Source organism: Acomys russatus, chromosome 7 (assembly GCF_903995435.1).
Source record: "Acomys russatus chromosome 7, mAcoRus1.1, whole genome shotgun sequence".
Lineage (NCBI taxonomy): Eukaryota > Metazoa > Chordata > Mammalia > Rodentia > Muridae > Acomys > Acomys russatus.
In genome coordinates, this window is record NC_067143.1 from 37,336,779 (window position 1) to 37,363,935 (window position 27,157).

The 27,157-nt window shown below is 44.2% G+C and overlaps 1 protein-coding gene across 1 annotated transcript in view; it reads left to right on the forward strand.

Annotated features, from left to right (window-relative positions):
- Adamtsl3 (ADAMTS like 3) overlaps nucleotides 1-27,157 on the forward strand; it is a 271,037-nt gene that overhangs the window by 157,656 nt on the left and 86,224 nt on the right. Inside the window, 5 exon segments of the mRNA XM_051149310.1 lie at nucleotides 1,468-1,625; nucleotides 13,536-13,647; nucleotides 19,059-19,197; nucleotides 20,928-20,978; nucleotides 22,049-22,253. Coding sequence (XP_051005267.1) covers nucleotides 1,468-1,625; nucleotides 13,536-13,647; nucleotides 19,059-19,197; nucleotides 20,928-20,978; nucleotides 22,049-22,253 — 665 coding nt within the window.

The window sequence follows — 27,157 nt, forward strand, 5'->3', positions numbered from 1 at the left end:
TTGTTATACTGTTATGAATCATAATGCAGATATATATGTTTCCTGATGGGCTCAGGTGACCCTGTGAAAGGGTCGGGATCCGTAGGTTGAGGACCACTGATCTAAGCAAGTTTCTTGTTCACTTGGTTCTGCCTCGTTCCAAAGGAGTGACAGCTGATCATTTTCAGTGTGAGCCCTTCAGTTAGAAGTAGCTAGAAGCATGTGTCATCTTCAAAGCCAGCATTTTTTAAAAAGTACAGGTTAAAATATTTAAAGTTGTCCCTATAGGAGCTGGAGAGATTGCTCAGCAGTTAAGTGCACCACTCCTGCAGGATGCCTGGGTTCAGTCCCGCACCCACAGTGCAGCTCACGCTCTGCTGTAGCTCCGGGTCCAGGGAAACGGATGTCCTCTTCTGATCTTCACGGGCTCCAGCATGTGCATGATGCACACATTTTTTTGGGTGTGGGCTCACGTGCAGAAACATAATTATGAGATAAATGCCATACTAAAATGTACAATTATAAACTGGAGTCTCAAAGATCTGAGCGTAGACGAAGGCCTCAGTTCGCCATGTCACTTTCCACCTTGTGAATGTGCTGGCCCGACTTGCTCACTTCTCCCAGTCTCCTCACTGTGGAGACGGGAGCGGAGAGCTTAGCTGGGCAGTGGACAATGGGACACAGGTGCACATTTTCTTTTACAGTGATGGGATGATCATGGATTCCTGGGGTCTCCCATCTTGTCACCTGCTATAGGTGCCACAGAGGGATCGACAGGAACTCAGAACTAGGGTGTTCACCTCTGTCACTCTCCTAGACACCAAAATCAAACTAACAGAATGTATATCCTGCTTTAGTGGGTGGGTGTCCTAGCAACTGGTTTTCCTGGTCTCCCAGATCATCTCCCCAGATTTCAGAACACCCTTTCTTATTGCTCAGTTCCTGGAAGATGTGGAAAGCTGTTCTTCAGCCTCGTGGCAAAGCAACGGTTGCCCCAATACCATCAGCTCGTGGTTTAGCTATTGTACCATAGATTTATAACCCATGAACAAGACAAGAGGAGACGACATGGGCCATCTCCTTGCTATTTTCCATGAATTTACACTTTCTTCAAAAGAAATATTTTAAAGCAAGATTGAGATTCTTTTTTTTTTTTTTTTCTGAATGGGTAGTAGGAGACTCAGCTTCATTCACTCTGTTTTTGGGTACCTCATGAATAGGCACAAACTAAGAAGATGTTCTTCTTTATTCTTGTGGTGGAAATGGCTCCAAGAAATAGAGTAGATTTGAACCAAAAAGCCCTCACTAGTACCTAAAAGCCTCACATATCTATCTGTTCTGCCGATATGAATCAGCACCCACCAATGGAAAGGATGGTTCTATATCTGTCGATTGCACACACTGATGTTGCACTTAGTAACAGTGTCATTTAAAATCGCATGTCTTTAGGATGGTTTTCATGTTTACATTTTATTTTTAACATTTCAGTCATTGAGTCCAAAACACTTCAAGGAAGCCAAGGAGAGCACAACTTCAACAGTCCTGGGGTTTTTGTTGTAGAAAACACAACGATTGAGTTTCAAAAGGGTCCTGAGAGACAAACCTTCAAGATTCCGGGACCCCTGATGGCTGACTTCATCTTCAAGGTACATGGGCCGTCTTCGGAGAATCCTGTTTAGACACAGCAAGGGTGTTCTGCCGGAAGCCGTCGATGATTGCAGTCATACAGTGTGTATGTCCATGTGTCCGTCTAAACAGGCTATTCCCAAGAACTGTTCCCCTCTTCTATGTAGAGACTCAGAGTTAAGATCAATCTTCATTCTTACAGGGGGAGATAGCTTTCTAGTCATCCCCTCCTTGCGCCCTGCTCAGTTTAAATCCACGTGCAGTTTGGTGGAGCTGGGTATTGGCTGAGCATGCCATCATGGGGAAGAAATGGAAAGGCCAGAGGGTCATGCTTAGTCTCCTTCGACAGGGCCTGCCCTTCCCATCTTCAGCCCTGTGAGTGTGTCATACTGTGGCAGCCGGTTCGAGATCAGGGTCTCATTTGGTGAGGATCCCTGCTCTAGCAATCCTTTCAGACCATGTCTACTCAGAGCCATGAGCCTGCTTCTCTCTCTAAGTAGAGTTGAACCATCTCTCCTTGTAGAAAGGGATGAAGTATAGAGGCCAATCCATTTCCAAAACAGCACAAGTAAAAACCAGTCTGGTCTAGAAGAAAATGCCTGAGGAATGAAAGGACAAATGGTAATTCGGTGAGTGAGTCTTCCCTCCATTTCCAGAAAAATCATCCAAAATTCACCAGAAGAATGAAAATTGCCCCGAGGGCCAATTATACCTTTACAAAGGAAAATGATATTTATTACTTTTCTGGTTGCTATAATAACAAAATCCCTGGCAAAAGCAACTTCAGGGAGAAAAGAAGGAAGGCAGGCTTTTATTTTGGCTCACACTTTGAAGGTATACCCTCAGCGCTCTGCCCCACCCCCTCCCATGGCAGGCAAGTCATGGTGGCAGGAGCACATGGCAGCTGGCCACATCTGCAGCCAGGAGGTAGAGAGAGATGAACGCTGGTGCTCAGCGGGTCTTTCCGGTTTATCTAATCAGGACCCTCGCCCAGCTGCATCTTCTTCTCCTAACCTAGTCTAGTGACTCCTTCACAGAAGTGCCCCGAGCCTTGTCTCCTGCATGATTTTAGGTCCTTTCCATGTTAGTCATCACAAAAGACCCCTGAAACCTTATTTAAAAATCTCCTTATGTTAAACATATTAATTTGACAAAGAATATTTTATGGAGACATTGGTTGTGATACCAGAGAGATGGTAGAGGTTTGACTAAATATGTCAACTGCTCTGAAGCCCTCAGGTCCAACCTCAGCCTGCAGTGTGACCAGCCAGGGGTTTTAAGCAGTGTGTCAGCCTTAACTGACGGAATCTAAATGACAGAATCCACATGGGCTCCTGGGCTTGCCTGTGTGCACTTATATTGATTACATTAACTGAGGTGGGAAGACCCACCATAGTGGGAGCAGTCCTTGGCCAACGTCCTGGTCTGTGTGCATGGTGAGGTGAACTGAGCAGGAAGAAGCAGGCATTCACCCGTCTCTGCTTCCTGCCTGTGAACGTGACGTGATCAGCTGCGTCAAGCTGTGGCCTCCTTGTCCTGCCCATTGTGACAGGTGGTACCCTGGAACTGTGAGCCAGGACAAACCCGTTCTCCCTTAAGTCACCCTTGCACATACTTTATCTCAGCTGCAGAAACAGAAACTAAGACAGCGACCAACCCTAGAAAGTGAAGAGACTTTTTAAATGTAAAAATATTGGTTGTTAAATGTTTTATTTTTTCTGCTGTAAAAGAGATTGGAGGAGTAGCTGGCTTCACTCTCTTGTTTGCTCACACTGTCTTCAGTTGTTCTCCTCACACTGCATTGAATGAACAGGCATCTGCCGCCATTCATCCTGCTCCAAGTGTCATCTGCCTGGCTTTCGTAGGTTTCTGTGAGTCCTGTGTGAGATCCTGAAAGTGCCACGCCCAAGTCCGTATCTCTTTGGTCTGTCATTAGAGCATGAACTCTGTGCTTTCCTTGCAGTGTTCCTATTTGATACTCTCTCACTCACATACACAGGAGTTTTTCTTCTAATTGCTAAGAGAATCTGTATTCCCCTTAAGTCAGCACAGAGGGCTCTGACTGAGCAAGAGACAGTGATTGCATGGGTGAGAGGCCCACACAAACTAGTATTTCAAGATATTGGTTACAGTATCCGTGTAAAGAGAGCTTGAAGAGAGCCTGTTGGTTGCCTGTATGAGATCACACACACTCATAAACTGTGGATTCCTTGGTGTGTGGGTGCATGTGTGTGCTCACGCATGTGGAAGCCAGAGGTCCACCTCGGCTGTTGCTCCTCAGGTGCAGTCTACCTTGTGCTTTAAGACAGTCTCTCATTGCAACCCAGGGCTCACTGACTAGGGTAGGCTGACTGTCCTGCGAACTGTCCCTCCAGTGCTCGGATCACAAGTGTGTGCCAGCATCAGCATCTCCTGCGTTTGCTTTCAGTGCAGGCACTGGCTAACAGTCAGCCTCAGGTGCTTACACGGCAGGCACTCTAGCGACTGAGCTGCCTTCCCAAGCAGCAAACCGTTTCTGTGAGTTATGTATATGTGCATGCACACGTGTGTGTGTGTGTGTGTGTGTGTGTGTGTGTGTGTGTGTGTGTGTGCCTTTGCTCTATGAAGAATACATCAGAAAGTGAAAGCACAGTTACCATTGCAGAGGAGACATGTGTTGCAAACGTGGCCTTAGGTTCATTTACAGTATATGATTCTTAAAATAATCTTAATACTATATGTTCACATATCACTTGCACAAATAAAGGTTATTTCTGGCCCTCTTACCCAAATATGCACTCACCTCTTAATAGGCCATGGCTTAACAGCATGCTTTTTCCACTGTATGTCCTGGCTCTCTTAGACTGAAGAGACAGCTCCGGACTTCAGCTTCAATGTCCTGGAAAGGCTTTGGGCTCTCAAGACTGAAAGGGTTGTTTAAAAACATATTTATCAAAGAGGGTGTTACACACAACTAGCTGTGTATGAACAGAATGTCATTTCCATGCCTGCAGCCATTTTCTTTCATGGCTGTGGCGTGCTTGGTGGGAAAGAATCTGGCAAAGTTGGAGACACTTAAAATGAAGTAAGAATGACTCTGATGTTGTTTTTCCTCTGACTTGGGAGCTTGTCCAAATAATGTGGGTTTCTAGGAAATGGTCTTTTCCACCAGTTACTCCCCCCCCCCCCCTTTTTTTTGGTTCGGTTGCTCAGTTGTGCTGTGGTGGAGGACAAGACCTCTTGGTTTCCATCCATCTCTTCAAGTACCATCACACAATCAAGCAACGCCTGCACTTTGCTTAGAGGGAAGGGTAAGTGGCCACATGGGGCTACTGACAACTGGCCCCTGTACTTCAGTCTGCCTCTTTCCATTTCACTCGACTGAGAACATCTGCATAGAGATGGCTTCCACCTAGAACAGAACTGAGGCAAGGGAGCCCACAGGCCATCTACTCCACGCTACTGCCAGCACAGTTGTGGGTGTACTGGGCTATGCTTGTCTTCATAGTTTATGTCATAGATTTTATAAAAGTGGGGCTTTTAGTAAACGAACTGTTGAAAACTACTGTATTTTTACACATAATGCATACTTCACCAAGAAAAAAGAAAAATTCTGTTTTCTATCCTTTGAGACTCTATTTTCATAGCTAGATTGTCGTAGGAAACGTTGCCTTTTTTTTTCCTTTCTGTAGGTTTCTCACTATACAATCGTTTCCTGAACATCAGTTTCTCATGGTGGCTCCTGTCACATCTCTGTTGCAGCGGGCGCTTGTGTTTTGCTCTCAAGTATGAGAATTTTGCTCCTGCAATATGTGTACCTGGCCACCAGGGGCAGTAGATACTCTTGGCTAAGCTGTTGCTGTTTGGGCCAGCTGCTGACTGATGAGCTAGAGCAGTGGTTCTCTCATTCCATTCTCTCTCTCTCTCTCTCTCTCTCTCTCTCTCTCTCTCTCTCTCTCTCTCTCTCTCTCTCTCTCTCTCTGTCTCTCTCTCTCTCCATCATCATCATTGACATCATCATTATCATTATTATTATTATTATTAATTTATTCATTCACTTTACATCCTGGTCATAGCTCCCTCCCTCCTCTCTTCCCAGTACCACTCCCTCTCCCTCTCCCCCCATCCCTCCTCCCCTATTCCTCAGAAGAGGGGAGCCCCCTTGACCCACTCACCCCAGCTCATCGGGGAACCCCCTTGACCCAGCTCATCAAGACTGAGAGCATGCTTATCTTCCCCTGTGGCCTGGCAAGGTAGCCCTGCTAGGAGGAAGTGATCAAAAAACATACAACAGAGTCCATGTCAGAGGCAGCCCTGTTTTCCTTCCTTACTAGAGGACCCACATGAAGCCTAGTGTTCATTGGCTACATCTGTGTAGGGAGCCTAAGTCCAGTCCATGCATGGTCCTTGGTTGGTGCTTCAGTCTCCACAAGCCCCTCTGGGCCCTGGTTAGTTGGCTCTAGTCTTCTTGTGGAGCTCCTGTCCCCTCCAGGTCCTTTTCTCCTTCCCCTCAGTTTTCCACAAGACTCCCTATGCTTTGCCCAGTGTTTGGCTGTGAATCTCAGCATCTGTTTTGAACCACTGCTGGGTGTAGCCTCTCAGAGGACAACTCTGCTAGGCTCCTGTCTGCAAGCATAGCAGAGTATTGTTAATAGTGTCATGGGTTGATTCTCTTCCATGGGGTGGGTCTTGGATTGGGCCAGGCATTGGTTTGACATTCCCTCCATCTCTGCTCTATCTGCTGTATCCCTGTACATCTTGTAGGCAGGGTAAATTTTGGGTGGAAGTTTTTGTGGGTGGGTTGGTCTCCCCCTTCCTCCACCAGGAGTCTTGTCTAGATAGAAGGTGTCCTCTTCTGTCTCCATGGCTCCTGCTACTAGGAGTCTCTGCTAGAGTTCCCCTTATATTTCCCCAGAAGGCTACCCTAACTTAGGCCTCCAGCTTGTCACAGAGATGCCCCACCCAAGTTTCTCTTTTCTCTGCAGGCCTTCCTTATGTCCTCCGCTCCTGCTCTTCCCAGGTCTGAATTCCATCCTCATTCCTCTTTGTGCTCCCTCTCCTACCTTTTCCCCTCTTTTCAGCTACTACGACTGTCTATTCCATTTCTCCTTCTGTGCGTAATTCAAGAAACCTCCCTTGGGCCCTCCTAGTTACTCAACTTCTTTGGGACTGTGGGCTGTAGTATAGTTATCCTACACTAAATGGCTAATATTCACTTATAAGTGAGTATATACCATGTGTGCCTTTCTGAGTCTGGGTCACTTCACTCAGGGTGATCTTTTCTAGTTCCATCCATTTACCTGAAATTTTCGTGATTTCTTTGTTTTTAATTGCTGAGTTGCATTCCATAGTGTAAATGTACCGTAGTTTCTGTATCCATTCTTCAGGTGAGGGACGAAGTCTGGTTGATTCTAGATGCTGGCTCTCCTTCCTAATGCTGCAACCCCTTTGATACAGTTTTTCATGTTGTGGTGACCCGTAACTGTAATCTTGCTACTACTATGTATCACAATGCAATTCTCTGTGTTTTTCATGGACTTAGGCGACCCTGTAAAAGGGTTGTTCGACCCACAGATTAAGAGCTGCTCAGCTATAAGCACAGGTCACCCAGTGGTAACTTACCTAACATTGGCATCTGTGAGTAAATGGTCGGCAATATCAAGTTGTAGTGCATTTCATTGTGATTACCTTATGAAATAAAGTTAAGTGACTTTGATGAAGATACCATGTTTCTGTGGTGGAAGCTTCTCCAGAAGACACAGGGAGAGACATGCTTGTCTTCTTTGTGGCCTGAAATTTTCCCTCTATGACATGTCATTTGGGGGGAGTCATTTTCATTCGATTCATATATTATGTGTTCCTGTAGGTAAACATTTTTTGGTTGATTTTCCACTTGTTTTCAGGCACACAATCAGTCTCCAGTGTTCTTCGGCCCAGCTCTGATATCTTGCTGCTGTCTACCCAGAGTCTAGAGAACTGAGACTTAACCGCCTGGTTTCCTTTCTGCCAGAGAACATGCCATGGCCTTGCCACGTGGTGGCAGCAGTAGCGGAAACCCACGTGTTCCCAGGTGCTTTAGGACAGTGTGGTGGGGGTGCAGCTGAGGTTGGGAGAGTGGTTTAGGGCCAGTTCTCAAGGCTGCAGTAACATTAATACCACACATGGAGTGTGTGGGTGAGAGGGAACTGTCTTATCGTTCCTTCTGGAGGCTTAGTGTACAAAACCAAGGTGTTGGTGGGACTGGCTCTCTCGGAGGGCTGTGAGGGAGGACCTGTTTCTTGCCCTTTTCTCTCCTTTATCACAGCTCAGGAATTCTTATCATCTTTCCCCATGAATGTCTGCCTCCATGGCCAACTCCTGTTTCCACAAGAACACAGGCATATTGAGCTAGGGCCCAGTCTGTTATCCTCATCTCAGCAGCGTGGCATCTGCAGAGATCCTGTTTCCAAGTCAGATAATATACTGACATTCTGTAGGCTAGGACTTCAGTGATTTTTTTTTTTCACCCTGAGACAGGCTTTCTCTCTGTAGCCTTGCCTGTCCTGGAACTTGCTCTGTGAAACAGATTGGCCTCAATCTCAGACATCAGGCTACCTTTGCCTCCCAAGTACTTGGGTTAAAGGCGTATGCCACCACTGCCTGAGCCCAGTGTTGTTTCTTGTGGGACGTGAGTCAATCTGAAATAGTGGCAACAGGAAAGAAATCTCAATTACTTCATTACTTCCCCCCATCCAAAGCCCATCCCCTCTTAAGTGTTTGATGCTGATCACAAAGGTAGAGTCTCTGTAAAGAATCTCACATGCTCCTGTAATGTGGCCTACTAAGGGACATTACTTCAAGCAGATCATGCTAACTCATACCTGTCGGCAGGCATCTGAGGCAGGAGGATCACAAATTTGAGGGCAGCCGAGTCTACACAGTGAGATTTGTCTTAAATTAGTAAATCTGGGGCCAGTAAGATGGCTGGGCAGGTAAAGATGCTTGCTTGCCGCCAGCCTAACCACCTGAATCCAGTATCTGGGACCCACCAGCTCTTTTGATCCTCACACAATTGCTATGGCACCAGTGTGCTCACACTACACAAGTAAATAAACAAATCTCGGACAAATCTGTTTGAACATTTTTCACCATTGCCAAAATTCACAGCTAAGTTATAGATGTAAGTATATATAAATTATGAGCATTTTATGTTAAAATCTATTCCATAAATAGTTTTAGAAATTGTTTCAAAGCGGTCAAGTCAGGAACTGAAAGTGAATTCATCATTTTCCCAACGGAGCAGGGAAATATACTGCTGTAAGTGATGCTGGAACTTTCTCACTTGTCATTCTGTGTGCACTTGACTGTCGCTGTTTTAAGATAGAAGTGTCTGCTCCTGGGGACTTGTTCAGGTGGGTGAACAGGTGACCAGGCTCAACAGAAATCCACCAAGAAAAGCTTTAACATTAGAGCTGTGACCACTGAAGTTTTTGTTAGTTTAGTTTGAACTTTTGTTTTGAAAGTTAGGTTTGATGGCGAGAGATGTTTCTAAATGGAATTAATTCCCATAGCATTTGAAGGACAGAGCCAAGGACTAAATCCTAGGCAGCTCTTCTGTGACATCATGAGGGCACACTTTACCCAGGTCACGCTGAGTTGTGAGCTGGACAGAGCTTGTCCCCTGCGCCTCTGTGGGTGTTTGACAGGAGTTTGACAGAGAGGACAGGTGGGAGGGGATAGCAAAGAGACTATGATGGCAGGCTTCTCCACAGGAGGAAAACAAGCACTTGCCAAGGAGAGCCAAAGGCAGGAAAGGGGCTTTTACCATATTTCTCATATAGAACCTGAAACTAAAAACGCCTGTTATGGTGGCCGCCTCCATCAGCACCAAGCCGGGAGCGCCAGATAGAATGAAGCATCAGGCTGTGAGGTGTTCAGTCTTCCGCAGAGCTCGAGCTGGGCCCCCGGGGGTCTCCTTCAGCTCCTGATGCTTTGGACAATGTCTAGAAAATAACGTGCATAAGGAACCCACCCAGACTCTCTGATGCTCAAGTCTCTTCTGTGGTGTTTGCAGATTTCTTCTGCATCCCTTCCCAGGTACCTTAGCCCGTACCTGCGGGATGTACAACCTCACCTTTGTTGTTAGAGGAAAACAGATGCACAGCATAATTTTTTTAAAAAGATCATGTTATCAAAACTAGTGTACGTTATAGAATTTTATGAAAACTTATTACTAAAACGATCTTTTTAAGTGGAATGTATGTCTACAAAAACATTGTTCATTTTCATTCTTTCCGTTTAGTGTACGAAATAGATTTTAATAATCATTTTTTTTCAAGTTGGTATTTTTGGCTTAGTGATAACAGATTTATGGAGTCATTTGGGTTTCTTTTTTATTTTTATTACATTTTTATTGTGTTTATTTTCTGTGGAGGGAGGGCACGGGTGGGTCCATGTATGAGCTGTAGTGTGAGCGGAGGCCTGAGGACAATTTGCGTAAGGGAGTTAGCTCCCTCCTTCCACCTTGTGAGTCCTGGGGATCGCACTGAGGCTTCCAGTTCGGCATCTGCCTGCTGATTCATCACACTATCCCTAAGAAGCAAGTGGTCTGGAGCGTGATTTTTTTTCACTCATCTTCTGTTTGTCTGTTCTTGTGGCCCAGGCCATCCTTAACCTTGCTGTGTCGCTGCAAACAACCTTGAACTCCTCATCCTTCTCCCTCTCCCCTCTTGGCTGCCACCATTGCCTTTTGAGTCACAGCCCCCAACAGCTCCTCAATTTCAGGGCACCTAAGAGACTAACTAACATTTTCTCCCTGCTGCGCTGTTTTTCAGTTTGAGGGACAGTGGAGGCAGTCCAGAGGACTGTGGGAGTGTGGAAATCCCAGGGAACCATAACCCCAAGAACATTTTTCAAAATTATTATAATGTTTCTCTTAAGCTATAAAATCCATTTTCTCTGCTAGTTACAGCAGCCACCACAAAGCCAAGAAACTAACATCATAACACAAAGCTCATCTCAGGAATTCTTAATCTACCTTCTTCAATACCACTCCTGTTAGCCAGATCTATCTACTTAGATTCGGGGCGGGGCGGGGCGGGGTGGGGGGGCGAGACTGTAAATACGGACGGTGGCAGCTTCAAATGCATTTGCAGATATAGTGCTTGTTATTTTTGTTCATGAGACCAATGCAGTTGGGGATAGATAAATAGCTGCTATAGTTCTCGGGGATCTTTCTTCTCCCCTATGTGTGGAAGAGTTCTGGAAGCAAGAATCAGAGCAGTTCACGAGGAGCAGATGTAGAGGCACCGTACCGCCCTGTGTCCTTTTTACATTTTCTCCTCCTAGCATCAATCGGAGGTTAGTGGATTTTTAAAGTAAGCATGTGCTAAGTATCACAAAACATGCTTGCAATCCCGTACTAAGAGGTGGAGACAGGAGGATTGTGAATACGAGGTTGACTTGGACCATACTATAAGTTCTAGGGCAGTCTGGGCTATAGATAAAATAATACCTGTCAAAAGAGACTAGAATAGAATAGGAGTTATTTATTGATTCCTTGACTATTTTTTTTGTCTTATTCTAATCATCCAGAAGTGTCTCTGACGTGTCTAAAAACTAAATTTTAGTTGTGTTGATTATTTTTTCTTAGTTTCACTTTTCTTTCTGAATATACGCATTATAGCCCTTGTTTGTCTTTCTTCTATGGGTTAATTTTGTTCTTATGTCTTGAATTTCTATAGCTAAAGTTAAATTCTTTTTTTCCGAGGCAAGGTTTCTCTGTACAGCCTTGGCTGTCCTGGACTTGCTTTGTAGACCAAGCTGGCCTCAAACTCACAAAGATCTGCCTGCCTCTGCTTCCCTGAGTGCTGGGATTATAGGCACAGGCCACCACGCCCAGCTTAAAGCTGCATTCTTAATTCACTTCAGGTTCATGGTTTTTCCCACTGTTAGTTTCCCTATAGGAAAGGGTTTAATTTGTTTGCAATGTGGCCTACTTATCTTTTTGGGTGTGGTGTTCCATACACACCACCTGTCTGCAGTGTGGCACATCCATCTTTACTGCCCATTTGTAGTGTGCACATCATTTTTATTGCCTGTTTTGGTGTGGCATATCCATATTTATTGCCTGTCTGTGGCAATAAATATTTTGCCCTTGAACAAAAAATATTTGCCTAGTCCCAAGTTGTGGAGACTCTTTTCTGTGTTTGCTTCCCAAGGCTTTAGTGTTTTACCTTTCACCTGCACTTAGTCGTGTGTAAGCTGTGAAGCTCAACTAGCATTTCTTTGCCTGTGACTATCACATGAACACAGGACCACTGCACGGAGAACAGCTCCTCTTCTCTTAACCCTAAATACAAACGACACACTGTGTAGATGTACTGAAGGATTTTGTTTCATGGGGAGAGTTATTCCAATACTAGTGTGAGTTATCTAGTTCTGTATTAAAGTAAACCTTAATGTCGGTGCTGATGGCTCTTCCGCTGTGTTCTGGAAGACAATCTTTGCTCTTCTTGAGTCTGCATTTATTTTTTCTGTGAATTTCAAAGTCAGTTTGTCAGTCTTTATAAAACCCCTTGGAAGAGTTGGAGGTAGGGACCGAGGGGTGGAAAAGACCTGGAATACATGGTAGTCGTGTATGAGATTCTCAAATAATAAATTCTAAGGTTAAACATAAGTAAATAGGGGCTGGAGAAATGGTTCAGTGATGAAGAACACTGGCTGTTCTTCCAGGGGATGTGGGTTCAATTCCCAGCACCCACATGGCAGCTCAAAATTGTCCGTAACTCCAGTTCCAAGGGTTCTGACACCCTCACACAGACATATATGCAGGCAAAACACCAACTCACCAATGCACATGAAATAAAAATTTAAAAATATAAGTATAAATAAATAAACTTAGATGATTTTTACAAATAAACAAACAGAACTCTTTGGATCTATTAATTGGGGAAATCAGCAGTTTCCCAGTACCAGCCCTGCTAATTCATAAATATGGTGTCTCCACACATTTGTTTGGTTACTTAAAATTACTCTCAGTATTTGTGACTTCCAGTATGTGTGTCTCACATATTTTAGATTACACTTATCTCTGGTGCTTGTTCCTTTGATGTTCTTATAAATAATATTTCCTCCCCCATTTTCTATATATTTGTATCTAGCAGGTGAAAACTGAATAGACTTTTCTGTCCCATTGTGTTATCACTGTAGTAACATATCCCTTGCCAGTCATTTGTGTTCTTTTGAAGTGTACGTGTATAGCTCAGGACATCTGTATAATGACAATTGTGGTTTTCTGTCCTGTCGTTTTGTGTTTTCTTTTTATCTTGCATTATTTAGGACATGTGATACAGCAATGAGCGGAAATGAAAACAGAAGCCTTTTTTTCTGATGCCTACCATTTCAGGACAAAGCTCTTTTGTGTGTGTGATTTATATGAAGTTTGTTGTAGCATCTTCTGAAGCTAACTTGCCTGGTGGAAGAAATTTGTTTCATGATATGAATTTATCAAAGTGTAGAATTTATCAAAGCTTGATGTGTCTTTTAAGACAAAGATGTGGTTTTCTCCTTTTTCAAAGCAAAGTAAGAATTACTGGGGTTAGAGTCCTAGTTATATGTTATGTTATAAGCAAACCCAACTCAGATTACATCTCCGTTTCTGGTGTCATGGAAACTGAGACTAACACGTCAGGGAGGAAAAGCACTGACTAAGTAAACAAACAAGTCCACACACTGTTTTGTGACTCTGCTCACAAACAGAGTTATATGGAAAAATGACTCCAGTGGGGACTTGAACCCCCAGTTGGCCCAAGTCCGAGTGACATGCTATCCCATCGAAAGCCCTCAGAGTCCTCCTGTAGCTTAGCTGATTGTCATACTCGTCAGTGTTGCCTAAGATGGGTGAAGAAGGTAGAAAGAGCCGAGGCTCACTGTGTGGAATGTGCTGTGCCATCACCGTTCTCTCTGTCCAGACCAGGTACATGGTGGCCAAAGGCAGCGTGGTCCAGTTCTTCTTTTACCAGCCAATCAGCCATCAGTGGAGGCAGACTGACTTCTTTCCCTGCACTGTGACGTGTGGAGGAGGTAAGGCTCAGACTTTATTCTTGGATATCCAGAGCTGCGCGTCAGGATATGCACACACCTAGTTGAGATAGGCTTTAGAACTGGAATAAAAGACAGTGTCTTGTGTGTGCTGCGGTCAAGGTCCTGGCAGACAGTTGGAGACGGTTTGGGGTCACGTGTAACCAAAGAGCACATACTCTGCCACATAGGAAGAGTAAAAGGGTTTCAGTAGACACGGGTCCACTTAGTGTGGCGACATGATAGCCTGCTGTTGGCAGCCAGTGGCTCATTTTATGAGTGGACTTTTAAAATAATAGAGTAAGGGACTCTAAACTAGTGCCATCCCAAGGAGCCCTAAGTTGCGGGGCTTCTCAGAGCACCCAAGGAGTTTCCCTATGAGGAGCAGACAGTGATACAGGGTGCTGGCAACCTGACCAGCTGCGTGTTGAGGGTTACTTGTCACGTCCCTCACAGCCCAAGAAAGTCTGTTTGGTGTTTGATCTATGCACTGCTAGGTGACACGTAGCAAGGTCCAGTCAGGCTTCCATTATGCTCTCCCCTTTGTGCCTTCTATGCAAGGGACACTGCTTGGGCTGGGTGGGGTTCTGTTTGAAACATTAGAATATGTCAGGCCAGCCCCAAATCATTTCTTGGAAGCAATCTTTTGAAGATTACAGAATAGTACCCATTCGGAAGGTCAGGAAGGGAACGGGCCCTCTGCTGGCCTCTGCTGGCCTAACTCCAGGTACACTGAGGCGGGCTCCTCGGGTAGTGCCGGGGCCTCATGAGCGTTGCAGGTCAGATCTGGGACTTAAGCTTCCCCTGCAGCCCAGGGTGGCCCAGATCCCAGTGGGAACCTGTGTCCTAGGAATGTAAGAGTAACAGCCAGAGGATGAGTCAAGACACTAGAATGAAAGGGGGGAAAAAAGTGAAATTTTCTGAGCACCAGCCAGTTTGTTTAGATGCAGGGGGACGGGCCACTTGATTATGATCCTATAGGCATGCCTTAGGTAGAGTTGCTATTGCTGTGATGAAAGGCCATGACCAAGAGCAACTTGGGGACTAAAGGGCTTGTTTCACTAACACTTCGACATCACCGTCCTTCATAGAAGCAGCCTGGGCAGGAACTCAAACGGAGCAGGAACCTGGAGGCAGGAGCTGATACAGAGGCCCTGGAGGGGTTTGAACCTGGAGGCAGGAGCTGATACAGAGGCCCTGGAGGGGTGCTGCTTACTGGCTTTTTCCTCATGGCTTACTCAGCCTGCTTTCTTATGGAACCCAGGATCACCAGCCCAGGGGTGTGCCCACCTACAATGGGCTGAGCCCTTCCCTACCAATCACCGCTTAAGAACATGCCTTACAGGTTTGCCTACAGCCTGGTCCCATTTTTTTTTTTTTCTTTCAATTGAGATTCTCTCCTCTCAGGAAACTCAATGTGATGTAAAACTAGCCAGAACAACATCCTTTGGAAACTCTAGCACCAGCCTACTAACACTAACACGCACATTCTTGGACCCGCTCCAGACTCCCTGAGCCGGAACTCTGAGGATGAGTCTGTTATGTTTCCCAGGGTTTCATGGTGCACCCTGAATTTTTAGAATTACTCTATAAAGCAACATCTTTGGCTATTGGCTAGAGCCACAGTGGCATCACCATTTTTGCTTTGTATATTACCACCATACTATTAGAGACTCAAGAAGTTTTCTTTTTCTCTTCTTTTCTTTCTTTTCTTTCTTTCTTTCTTTCTGAGACAGGGTTTCTCTTTGTGTGACAGCCTTGGCTCTCCTGGAACTCACCCTGTAGACCAGGCTAACCTCTAACTCACAGAGATCTATGCCTGCCTCTGCCTCCTGAGTGCTGGGATTAAAGACGTGAACCACCACCACCTGGCAAAAGAGTATTTTTTTTCAAAACTTCAACATATTTAGAAAAATAATGTAATCATAACACCTGGTGTGTGAGATAATAGCCACATGGAATACAACCACAAGGACAAATACAGTGAAAACAGAACTCTCATAGGAAAAATATTAACTTCTTGCTAGCTCAAACCTTCTCTGGGCTTATTGTTGATTTCTGAGTTTTGTCAGCCATGATATGAAACTTTTGTCTGCTTGTTTGGTTTTTTGACACAGGTTCTCCTGAAGATCAGGCTCGCCTCAAACTTGCTTTGTAGGTGGGATCTTGAACTTCGGGTCCTTCTACCTCTACCTACCGAGTGCTGGATTGGTTACAGACAGGCACCACCATGGTCAATTTTTGTAGGGCTGGGGATTGAACCTGGGGCCTTGTGCATGTGAAACAAGCACTTTTCGAGTTAGCTACTTCTTCTACCCTGACATGGTTTATTTTATATGCGACAAAAGCTCCTTTAGACATTTGGGTCAGTGACTACTCCAGGCTCCAAGGAAACAGAGCCCCTGAGCTCTCCCTAAGCTGATTGAGGAGAAACCTGTTAGGAATGGAAATTCTGAGCTGGGTGAACCTGGGCCTTAGTGAGCCAATCCTGTTCTCTGACATTTGCACGCCAAGGTCACAGCAAGGGTCAGCCAGTGTTGGGGCTGGCCATCCAGCTTGGTGGTGAAATATTTGCCAGGCATATACCCGCTCTTGTCCTATTTCAACCACCACAAAAAAGGGCAGCCAGGCCTAGTGGGCTAAGCACAATGTTGGAGTTTGAGGATCAGGGCTCACTCATCTGTCTCTCCTTTAACTAGACCTCTCTGAAGCTCAGCCTCTCATCTGTCCATAGGACTCTCTTGTCTTGGTGGCACCTTGTGTAGTGAAATGCAATGACACATACCTCAGGATGTCGTGTGGCACCTAGAACCTAGTGAACATTTCAAACTCATCTGCTGTGTCCGAAGCTAAAACAGTGCTGGGTTCCCCTCTCCTCCTTGCACATAGACCCTGAGGAGGGCTCCTGAGAGAGCGGGGCAGTGTAGTGTGTTGAGTCCCACATCCTTAGGTAGGTAGGTCACAGGCACAGAAAAGACAGCAGTACTTCATGGGTCCCAAAATGATGGATCACCAAGAGATGGTGGAGGGGTTTGTAACTCTCACTCTGCAGAGAAACGGGCTTCTTCCCTTTCCTCTTGTTTGTTTCTGGCCTCTCACACACAGTTCTTCAGAGACACAGTTCTGTTCAGACTCATAAAACCATAGAGAAGCTCCTCTCTCCAGGGCAGACTTTTATAGCAGGATCCGGCATGGTCCCATTGATTAAATTCTTGGGAGCAGGAGAGCTGTTTTTCACACTTTGGTATCCACAGAAAGACGATAGTCCATGCTTCCGGAGCCATGAGTGTGTACAGGGGCACCTCCCAGTGAGATCAACCCCAATGGGAAGGGAGGTGAAGGACACAGAGAGGCTGCTGGGGCTGTCTGGCCTCTCCCACACACTGGCAGGATTTCAGCGCATTTGTTCACAATATCGAAAGACAATCTGCTTCATTTCTTTACTCTTGGTAATCTCTAAGCTGCAATAAAATTGAAGAGGAAAATGAACTCGCTCTCTCAAATTATAAACACCTGTATGTCCCCTGTCGTGTCCCTTTAGAGGAATGTTTCCACTTAGGATACGGATTTTCTCTGACTCATGGAACCGTAATCTTAGTCTGTAGTTGTTTGAGGGAAATAAAAGTACCCACATCAAACCCATACAGAACGCACTGCCAAAATTTAATTATATTAGTAACCAAACCTATGTGATTGTATGAATTGGCAATGCCAGAGATTTTTGGATAACGAAGAAAATTAGTTGGTCGGTCTCTGAGGCACCAAGGGTACTGGAAGGGTTGCCTGCTCTTGTCTGTAATTATCCACACAATATACCGAGATTGTCTGGGACTGCTATGGTCATCGGATAGTGTAGCTTTTCTAGCAGACGCTGGCACCAGAGGACTGTTTTACTGATGCCATTTGCACTCTCATTCTTGCGGCTGCAACCTTGCTTTTTGTAATGGGTACCAGTCAGTCCCCTGGTGCTCTGAGCTCAGTTTACTTCCAAGCCATGTCTTGTAGAGTGCTGCCTGGTGGCGTATAAAGCCAGATTCCTCTCAGCCAGCAGGTCTTCAAAAATATTTTTATACCTTTAGTGCAATTGGCAGACATTGAGAGATTAGCTTCAGTTAAAAATCTTTAAAGCTCATTTTTGCTTTGAAAAAATTACTTTTTTTTTTTGGAAAAAATATTAGTCAACATGACATTTATGTGACAGGAAAGCTGGCATCAGAAAAGGGTGGTGTCGTGATTTATGTTTTAGGTTTACTGTGCTCAGTACCTTGGAATATTCACTTTCCTCAAAGAAAAATGGTTCACATTGGATTTACTAAAACCAGGAGTCTTCATTCCTTCCTCTTTGAAAGCCTGTGTGGCAGAGGAAGTGAGGAGATGGATTTTTGCTGCTGTCTCTACTGACACTGCCAGTTCCCCAGTCAGCAAGGTTATTGGCATTGAAAGTACCCTGGCTACCTCAGGAGAACAAGATGAGTAAACAGAGCGGAGGCAAACAGTAGAGTACTATTAAGGAAATAGTCAGAGTCAGCTCTCAAAACATACTGTAGAGCTAAAACAAAACAAAAAACTTAGCAAGTGGAAAATAGACCAAGATTTAAATCCTCATCTGAGCTAGAGGTCTAGGTCAAGGGCAGTGGTCTTACTTGGCACGTCCGAGGCCCCAAGTTTGTTTCCTTAGCCCACAGATATGTTTTCTAACTTAATTGAGTTTATACATTTAATCATGCTCTCTCTCTCTCTCTCTCTCTCTCTCTCTCTCTCTCTATATATATATATATATATATATATATATATATATATATATATATATATAAAATGTATAATTAATTGAGTTCAAAACATGCTCCCCAAACAATGTTATGCTATATAAACAATACTTAAGGATGTATCAACAGTAAGTCAGAACAGGTATCTGTGGAGAGGAAGATGGAAATGAGCACTGTCATAAAAGAGAAAGGGGGAAAACAAGGAAGTGGGAAGGAGGGAGGGAGAGAGGGGCAGCCACAGTAACCAGGAGCAGGCAGGCAGTAACTTGAGAATCACGAAGAGCCAAGCTGTGCCCACGGTCCAGACAGTCCCCAAAAGGAGTCAGTTATAGCATGCTCCCATAAACAGTGGTCAGCTCAAGTATTTGTGCTTGGCCCCAGGTCTTAGCCATTTCAGAAGGAGCTGAGACTCCTCTACAGAAAGTCCCCATCTCCTGGACCACTGTGGCAATGCTTCTGGCTTAAGTACCAGGGAGAGGCCTGGTACCCATGTTTGGTAGCTCTCCCTTGCACTTTCTGTTAGTCCCAGAGCTGAATACCATAGAGACCACTGAGCTAGGTTACCCACAGCATGCAGCAAGCATGTGCCACATGCCCTTGCCTCCCCAGATGCAAAGATGAGACCGCCTTCCTCTCATACACCTTTAGGTTATCAGCTCAATTCTGCAGAGTGCATGGATACACGCTTGAAAAGGGTGGTCCCTGACCACTACTGCCATTACTACCCAGAAAATGTGAAGCCCAAACCAAAGTTGAAGGAGTGCAGCATGGATCCTTGCCCATCCAGGTTGGTGCATCTGCCCGTGCTTTTTTTATTTCTAGTTTTTATTTATTTTTAAAAATAATTTATTCACATAATATCCTGACTGTTATCCCCTCACTTGTATCTTCCCGTTCCCCCCTCCCTCTCTTTCTCTCCCAATTCCTCTCCACTAGACCTGTGACAGAAGGGGACCTCTTTCCCCGACCATATGACCACAGCCTATCAGGTCCCATCGGATAACCTGCTTCCCCTTTCTCTGAGTGCCACCAGGTCTCCCCACCAAGGGGAAGTGGTCAAACAGGGGCCAGCAGAGTTCATGTCAGAGGCAGTCCCTGCTCTCTCCCACAACCATGGAGAATGAGCTGTCCATTGGCTAGATCTGAGTTGGGGTTCTAGTTTACTGTGTGCATTGTCCTTGGTTGGTACAGCAATTTGTGCAGCGCCCCCCCCCTGCCCCGGCTGGGTCCAGATCTGTCAGCCTTGATGATCTTCTTGTGGGGTTCCCAGGCCCTCTGAGTCCTGCTCTCTCCCCATTCTTCCATGCCACTCTCGCCTGGAGTCCAATAGTGAGTCCCAGCATCTGTCCTGATCCCCCCTGAGTTAAGACTCAGAGGACATCCATGTTGCTGTCCATGCTTTTCAGAGAACCAAGTCGACTCCAGTTGGGACCCAGTGATTCTTTCAGGGTGATATGCTTCCAGCTCCTGATTTCTGAGCACGTCTTGTGGCAGATCACATTCATAACCGCAGCTAATAGGAACTAAGCCACTTTCGCTGATCTGGTCCCTCAGGCTAACTCTCTCTTGTTATGAGAATATGTCCATATAAGATCTTGATTAACAAAGCAGTTCTAGCACGTACATACATTAAAGATGCATACATATGTGGATCTGCCAGAATCCCATGCATAGTATGTCCGTCAGTCACAAATATCTCTCACTCACTATTTTAGGCTTTAAACTGGGTCACCAATTAGTACATGTTGGCTTTTGAAGTGTTCACATCTAACTCCGTATAGATAATACACTGTGCAAGGAAGCAAGCAGTTTTCGCACCAAAGCAGAAAAGCTATGCAGAAATTGTCCTACTGTATAATTTAGTGCCTGCTGACTAGGATTGCCCAGGCAAGTTCCCTGGCTTTCCTACAACATCTTAAAATATCAGCCCAATATCACTCCCCTGAGTCCTCCCGCTGGCCACGCCCACAGCAGGCAAGTGGGCAAAGCAGCCTTGTCCGCCTGTCACATTTCCTGTCACTGTACTACCTATCTCCTGTAATTTCTGGTTAGGCGTCATTATTAAACAAAGGCCTTTTAAAAGGGCAGAGTCCAGGAAGCAGAGTGGTTCTCTTAAGAGTCTGCCCACAATGGTGTGTTCATAGTACCACCGTATTGTAGTAGTGATGCTTAAAATGAAATAACAAACTTACCTAGATGAAGAGAATGTTTCATTTGGTTCATATGAATTCTTTTTATATTCGTATATTCAACTAGAGATGGCTTATACGAATGCTTCTCTTGAAAACTGTAGAGATGCTGTGTGAATTTTGTGGTTCAGTGGCTGATGAGCCATTTTGGCAATTTCGGTTTTCAGTGAGAAAGATTTCTGTCTTATGAGATGGCAAATATGTATTAGCCGTTTGACAAATATGTTAGCTGAATTAGAAATTAGATTTTCACAGTGAACATATGTTAGTGAAGAACTGCATGAGTGGATGGGTTTAGAAAGTTATTTCACTCTGGGTTCCTTTGCAGCGATGGATTTAAAGAGATTATGCCCTATGACCACTTCCAACCTCTCCCTCGGTGAGTTAAATATTTCTTTCCTTTTATAACGGATTCTAAGAGACTTTTTGTGGTTTTTTTTGTTTGTTTGTTTGTTTGTCCCTTTTATAAAGTGAAAAGTCAACATGCTCAATGATGAGAAAGATCTTTCTAAGAATTAAATGGAAGAAGCTGTCATTGAAAGGTTGTGTGTAGGAGGCTGTGTCACTGAGGACATCAAGTTCATCTTGAACACTGGGTACCAAAAGAAAAAAAAAAAGAGTTAGATTAATGCTGTGACTCTTCAATACAACTCCTCATGTTGTGGTGATCCACAGCCATAAAATTACTTTTGTTGCTACTTCATAACTGTAATTTTGCTAGTTATGAATCTAATGTAAATATCTGATGTATGAGATACCCAATATGCTAGCCCTGAGAAAGGGTTGTTTGAACTCAGAGGGGTTGTGAGCCACAGGTTGAGAATCACTGATCTAGAGCTGTTTATTAGAAACTTGAATCCTCTTTGCTAGCGAGATGACTAACATTCTTTCTTTCTTTCTTTCCTTCCTTCCTCCCTCCCTCCCTCCCCCCTTCCTCCCTCTGTTCCTTCCTCCCTTCCTTTGTTTTCTTCCTTGCTATTTAATTTGAAACAGGATCTCATGTGGTCCAGGCTAGACTCAGCCTCTATATAGCTGAGGTTAGCCTCAAATGCAAGATGTAACATCATGCCTGGATAGTATGGTTCTTTTTGATTTTGACTTTCTAGGATCCTCAGTAATGTGGTCCATTAGTATTTTATAATTGAAAGACGATTTTAAAACCCCCTCACACTCTATATTCTAATTTATTTAATCTTCATAATGGGCCCTTGAAGGATAACTACGCTGGGTGTATTATTCCTGTCATATAGAAAACTCATGTTCAGAGAGAAGGTGAATTCCTTATAACCATAGTTGAAATTAAAGTCCCAGGAGATTCAAGGCTCGTGTTCTTTCAGTGGAATCATGACTTAATACAATGAAGTCGTCTTTTTTAAAAACCCCTTGCATACTTGAAACAAGCGAGCATTCTTCAAATAAATAATGTAAATTTCTTTCTTTGCTTTTGAGCTGGGAACATAATCCTTGGACTGCATGTTCAGCGTCCTGTGGAGGAGGGATTCAGAGACGGAGCTTCGTGTGTGTGGAGGAGTCTATGCATGCAGAGATACTGCAAGTGGAAGAATGGAAGTGTATGTATGCACCAAAGCCCAAGGTGATGCAGACTTGCAACCTGTTTGATTGCCCCAAGTGGATTGCCATGGAGTGGTCTCAGGTGAGATTGGTCAACATGCCACTTTTATTGAAGCTGAGATTTGAGTGACAGTTTGCTGTGTGTCTGAAACAATCCAGGGCATCATGATTTAGAAAAGTAGTGTGTCAGGGGCTGAGGAGACAGTTCAGTGGATAAAATACTTGCCAGGCAAGCATGTGAGCCAGAATTCACATCCACAGACCCCTCTTTAAAAAAACTAGGCAGTCCTAATGGCCACCTGCAATCCCAGCACTCGAGAAGGGGAAAGGGGATCCCAGAGGCAAGATAGACAGACAGACAGACAGAAACACTGAGCTCTGGCTTCTGTGAGGGAGACCCTGCCTCAGTAGATGAAATGAAAAATGATCAAAGGCAATACTCTATGTCAGCTTTGTGCTTCTACATACATGTGCACATGCACACACATGAACCTTCACACACGCAAACATGCATGTGCACATACATATCACACACATGAAACAAAAACATATATATATATAATATATGTGAACAGGGTCCCTACATGCAAAAGCTCTAGAAGGCAGGACAACGGAAGAGAGGTCACAAGGTAAGAGGTCACCTTAACGCAAGTAAGGATTACTACGATTGTGGACTGTAGTACATGTGGAAGGAGCAGGTGACAAAGCCATCAGTCAGTGAGTCATTGTTGCCAATGTAACGCTTAATCCACTTTGAAGATAGTAGGTTCTGAGCAAGTAAGAGCTTAGAGACAACACAGCTGTGGCAGATGGCCAAGAGGATACTGTCCAGCGAAGGTAAGCATGAAATAGGGTAACTAGAAGTTGAAAAAGACACTGTTGTGTCTGGAAAACACTGTTTTGTTGTAGTCATTTGCCATGTCTTAAAGTCTTTCTGGTCCTTGTTCACAATGATGCCTGAGCCTTGTGGGAAGGAGGGAGGGATGCTGCAGACATCTCCTTTAGTGCTGAGCACCCAAGAGCCACCTTTTCTTTGTGCCCTGACCAGTTGTGGATCTCTGTGCCAATCATGATATTCTACAGAAAGAAGCTTCTCTGATGAGGGTAGAGAGACCCACTATCTGTAGGCATAATGTTAAGTTATTAAGACATATTGGGGCTAGCCTGGTGGTGGTGGTGCACACCTTTAATCCCAGCAGTGAGGAGACAGAGGCAGGTGGATCTCTGAGGTTGAGGCCAGCCTGGTCTACAGAGAGAGTTCCAAGGCAGCCAGGGCCACATGGAGAAACCTCATCTCAACAAACAAAGACAAAACAACAACAAAAAGATTGCACAGAGCAAGTGTACACATGAACTCACGCCAGTGTGACAGCATGGACAGAGACCTATGTATGCTCAAACTAGACAAGATTCCAGCATGGGGTGGGGAGACGGTCATGGAGACTAAGTTTTCTTTAGGCTTGTAGGTGTAATGTGCTCCAGAGGATGGTCACACACCCAAGAATGTGGGCAGCACTCATTGTGCTTCTGGGGGGGTGTGGCTTTAAAAAATGAGGACCCCAAGTTGGATGGGTCTAGAAGGTGGAGGTTATCTGCCAGTAGTTGGTGGAAGAGATTATACTCAAATTACAGCGTATGGGAGTCTCAAAGGCCTGACAAAAATAGGTATTTGTGAGAGAGGGGGGCGGGGGCTGATTTATATAGATGAAAGAGAGATCATGTTTCTAGGCCCTGGTAAGTGAAGGTAGAAATGTTCACATGACATTAGAAATGCATCCTGATTCATAGTCAAGAAGTTGCACACCTTTTTGAGAGAAATTATATGGTTTAAGAGAGCCGAGCATCAGGAAGGTTCTAGAGGCAGGTGCTTTCTTAGGAAACATGAAGGGTACATGAAAAAGTAGAGAAGAGGGAAAGGATCCTAGAGGTGTGAAAGAAGCTCGTGTCAGATTAGCTCTCTGGAGAAAGAAGAGAATTGGCTTCTAGAACAAATGAAACACAGATTACTTCAAGGTAAACAGCGCAGGTGCCTGCACTAATATGTTTCTCTTAGTCTCTTAAGTTTCTAGAGAAGAAGGCATAATGAATTAAAGTTTCTATAGCTCTTTTGGGTGGAACTATAATATATATGCATTGATATAGATATTCAGCTGTGTAGTGTGTCAGCTGACATGCTGGAAATAGAGAGAGCAAGCCCCCGTTTCACAAAGGCCTATAGTCTAGTTCCACAGCCAGGCCTATAGTCTAGTTCCACAGTTGTACTACAGTGGACCTCTGTGGTTGGTCATGAGTGGTGTGACTTCTGCGTACTTTGGGGCCACAAGGTGAAGAGGTTCACTCCACTTGAAGGGTCCAGGAATGCGTCAGGAAGGAGCTTTCACTTGTAGTGGGATTGGAAGATGTGTGAGTTGGCCAGATGGAGAGCCACCTGGTCTGCTTCAGATATCCACTCTAAATGTCAGCCTGGAGAACTCCAACTCCACTCTGTTTGCATCCACATTCCCCCAAAAGAAGTTTGGAAAATGAGTTACCTCTTCTGTATTTAGGTTGACATACATTTTTTATGGTAAGCTTAAGCGCAAATAGTATCATTTCCAATGTGTGGTGAATGCTGACATTTAAAAATAAAGCTGCTACAGCATTTTTAAAAACCTATACCCAGTGGAATCTAAATGTCATGACCATTTTTGTCCCTTCCATCTTTTATAAGTAGCAGGACTGAGCTCTGTAACTGCTTGATTTATGTAGCTCTCCTCTTGAACTCACTTTTCAATCTACTCTTCTATGAAGCTCAATCTTTTTTCCCCTCGATCTTAAAATAATGTATTTTTTATGTTTTAAAGCCTCTTATCGATCACACTGTTCTATTCTCCAAGAAAATGTGCACAGTAAATAAAACCATTTCTGTTTCCTTTGGCCAGAGGGTTCTAAATGTCAATGTTCTCTCAAATTCAGTTATTATTAAATTCCATTCTAGCATCCAATCAAAACAACATAAATATATTTTAAATTATGATTTAAAAAAACAACATTGTACATAAAAAGTAAATTTTCATTTGAAATCAACCTTTCTGGAAAAGTGAAATGGGGCTCCAAGAGTTGTGCATATATATTGACTGCTGGGAAGAGATGTGGGTGAGGCAATCATTTTGTTGTTGGTTTTATAGTACACGATATAAAGTTTTTCAATGTCATATACAGACATATACATTTCGAATTGATATTCAAAAGAGAGTGAGTCAACTTCTCAGAAGCAGGGTCTAGGTCAAACCATACACTTCACTGCAGAATATGCCTGCTGCTTTCACAAATGGCAGGGTGGGCTAGGGATGTAGTTCAGTGGTAGAGGACTCAACAGGGCTGGGTACAAAGCACTGAGAAACTCAGAAGAAAACACCCTGGGCTCTGGAGTGTGGCAGTGAGGAGTCTTGGGAAGGGATTCTTGGCCTTTCAAAAACTATGGGAACTTGAACAGAGTTTCAGGTTGTGGCTTCACACATATGCTCATGCACGTACACACATGAATGCACACACATGTACTCATGCATGCAGACATGTATGAGCACATATACACATGTATGCTCATATATACACACACATATATAAAATAGAAGGATGGTTATTTGCAAAAAAGGAAGGAGACTGGTGGGCAGGACATAGGAGAGGGTAATGGGAGTGAAGGTGGGCCAAGTACATGATACACTTGAATAAAAACGTCTTAATGAAGGCCACCACTTTGTTCAATGAACAGTGCCAGTAAAACATTTTAAAGCCTAACCATGTAAACAGGCACATATACTCAAATACATGCTATCAAAGAAGCACATAGGCTCACATACGTATTATCAATACATCCAGATAAACTCAAAAGCCTTACTAGATTTTCACATGACTTGAAAAGAGTTGACTTATAGGCAAGAGTAACTGTTAAATTATAAATAGATATTAATAATGCATTGAATAAAATGCTAACAATGGAAAGTCCATGAAAAGTCAGGGGGAAAATAAAGCATGATGTTTCATGACTTTAACTTCCCAATACACCCACGGCACTGTGTGTGTGTGTGTGTGTGTGTGTGTGTGTGTGTGTGTGTGTGTGAAGATTAAATATCAACGTTGTTAGGTGTCTTCCTCAATCACTCTCCATCTTACTTTGTGATCAAGTTTCTCTCACTGAACCTGGCACTCGCTGACTCAGTGAGGCTAGGTGGCCAGCAAGCCTCATGGATCTTCCTGTTTCTGCCTAATAGTACAGGGACCCTGCTGTGCCCAACTATTTACATGGGTGCTGAGGACTCAAACTCAGCTCTTCATGCTTGCCAGGGCCTTTCCTGGCTGAGCCTTCTCCTCCTCCTCTTTGGTAGTTTACTCATGCCATGTGGCTGGATAATCCCCAACAGCCCCTTTCTATGACAACAACTCTGCAAGATCACTGTAGGCAGGACAGACAACTTAATCCTCTGGAGTGGTTGCTTGAAGTGAGATTTCTTAGATTTATTATTTGGAAGAATTTCTTTCGGTTTCACAAGTTGCTTTGGGTGATGTCTTATGAAAAGTTTAAGCTTTAGAAAGCCTGCATCAAGTTTCTTTCATACTTAATTCAGAGCACAGGAAATTCAGAACATTTGTTCTTTTTGAGCCTGTGCGTTCATCCTAAATACCTTTGAACTAAAAATTATATGAGACTGGAGAGATTGCTCAGTGGTTAAGAGCACCAGTTGCTCCTTCAGTGGACCTACATTCAATTCCCAGCACCCACACAGTGATTTAATACCTTCCAGAGGATCTGACTCCCTACTCTGACCTCCATAGGCACTGGGCACATGCAGAAAAGCATCCATGCACATAAAACAAAATAAAAATGAAAATAAATTAAAACTGAGAAAATTAGAATTGGGCCGTGTAATGGAGGTCCCCGAAGCATAAACATCTCAGAGAATCAGCGACCATTTCCTTCTTCAGACAACGTATTATGTAGAGGTCTGT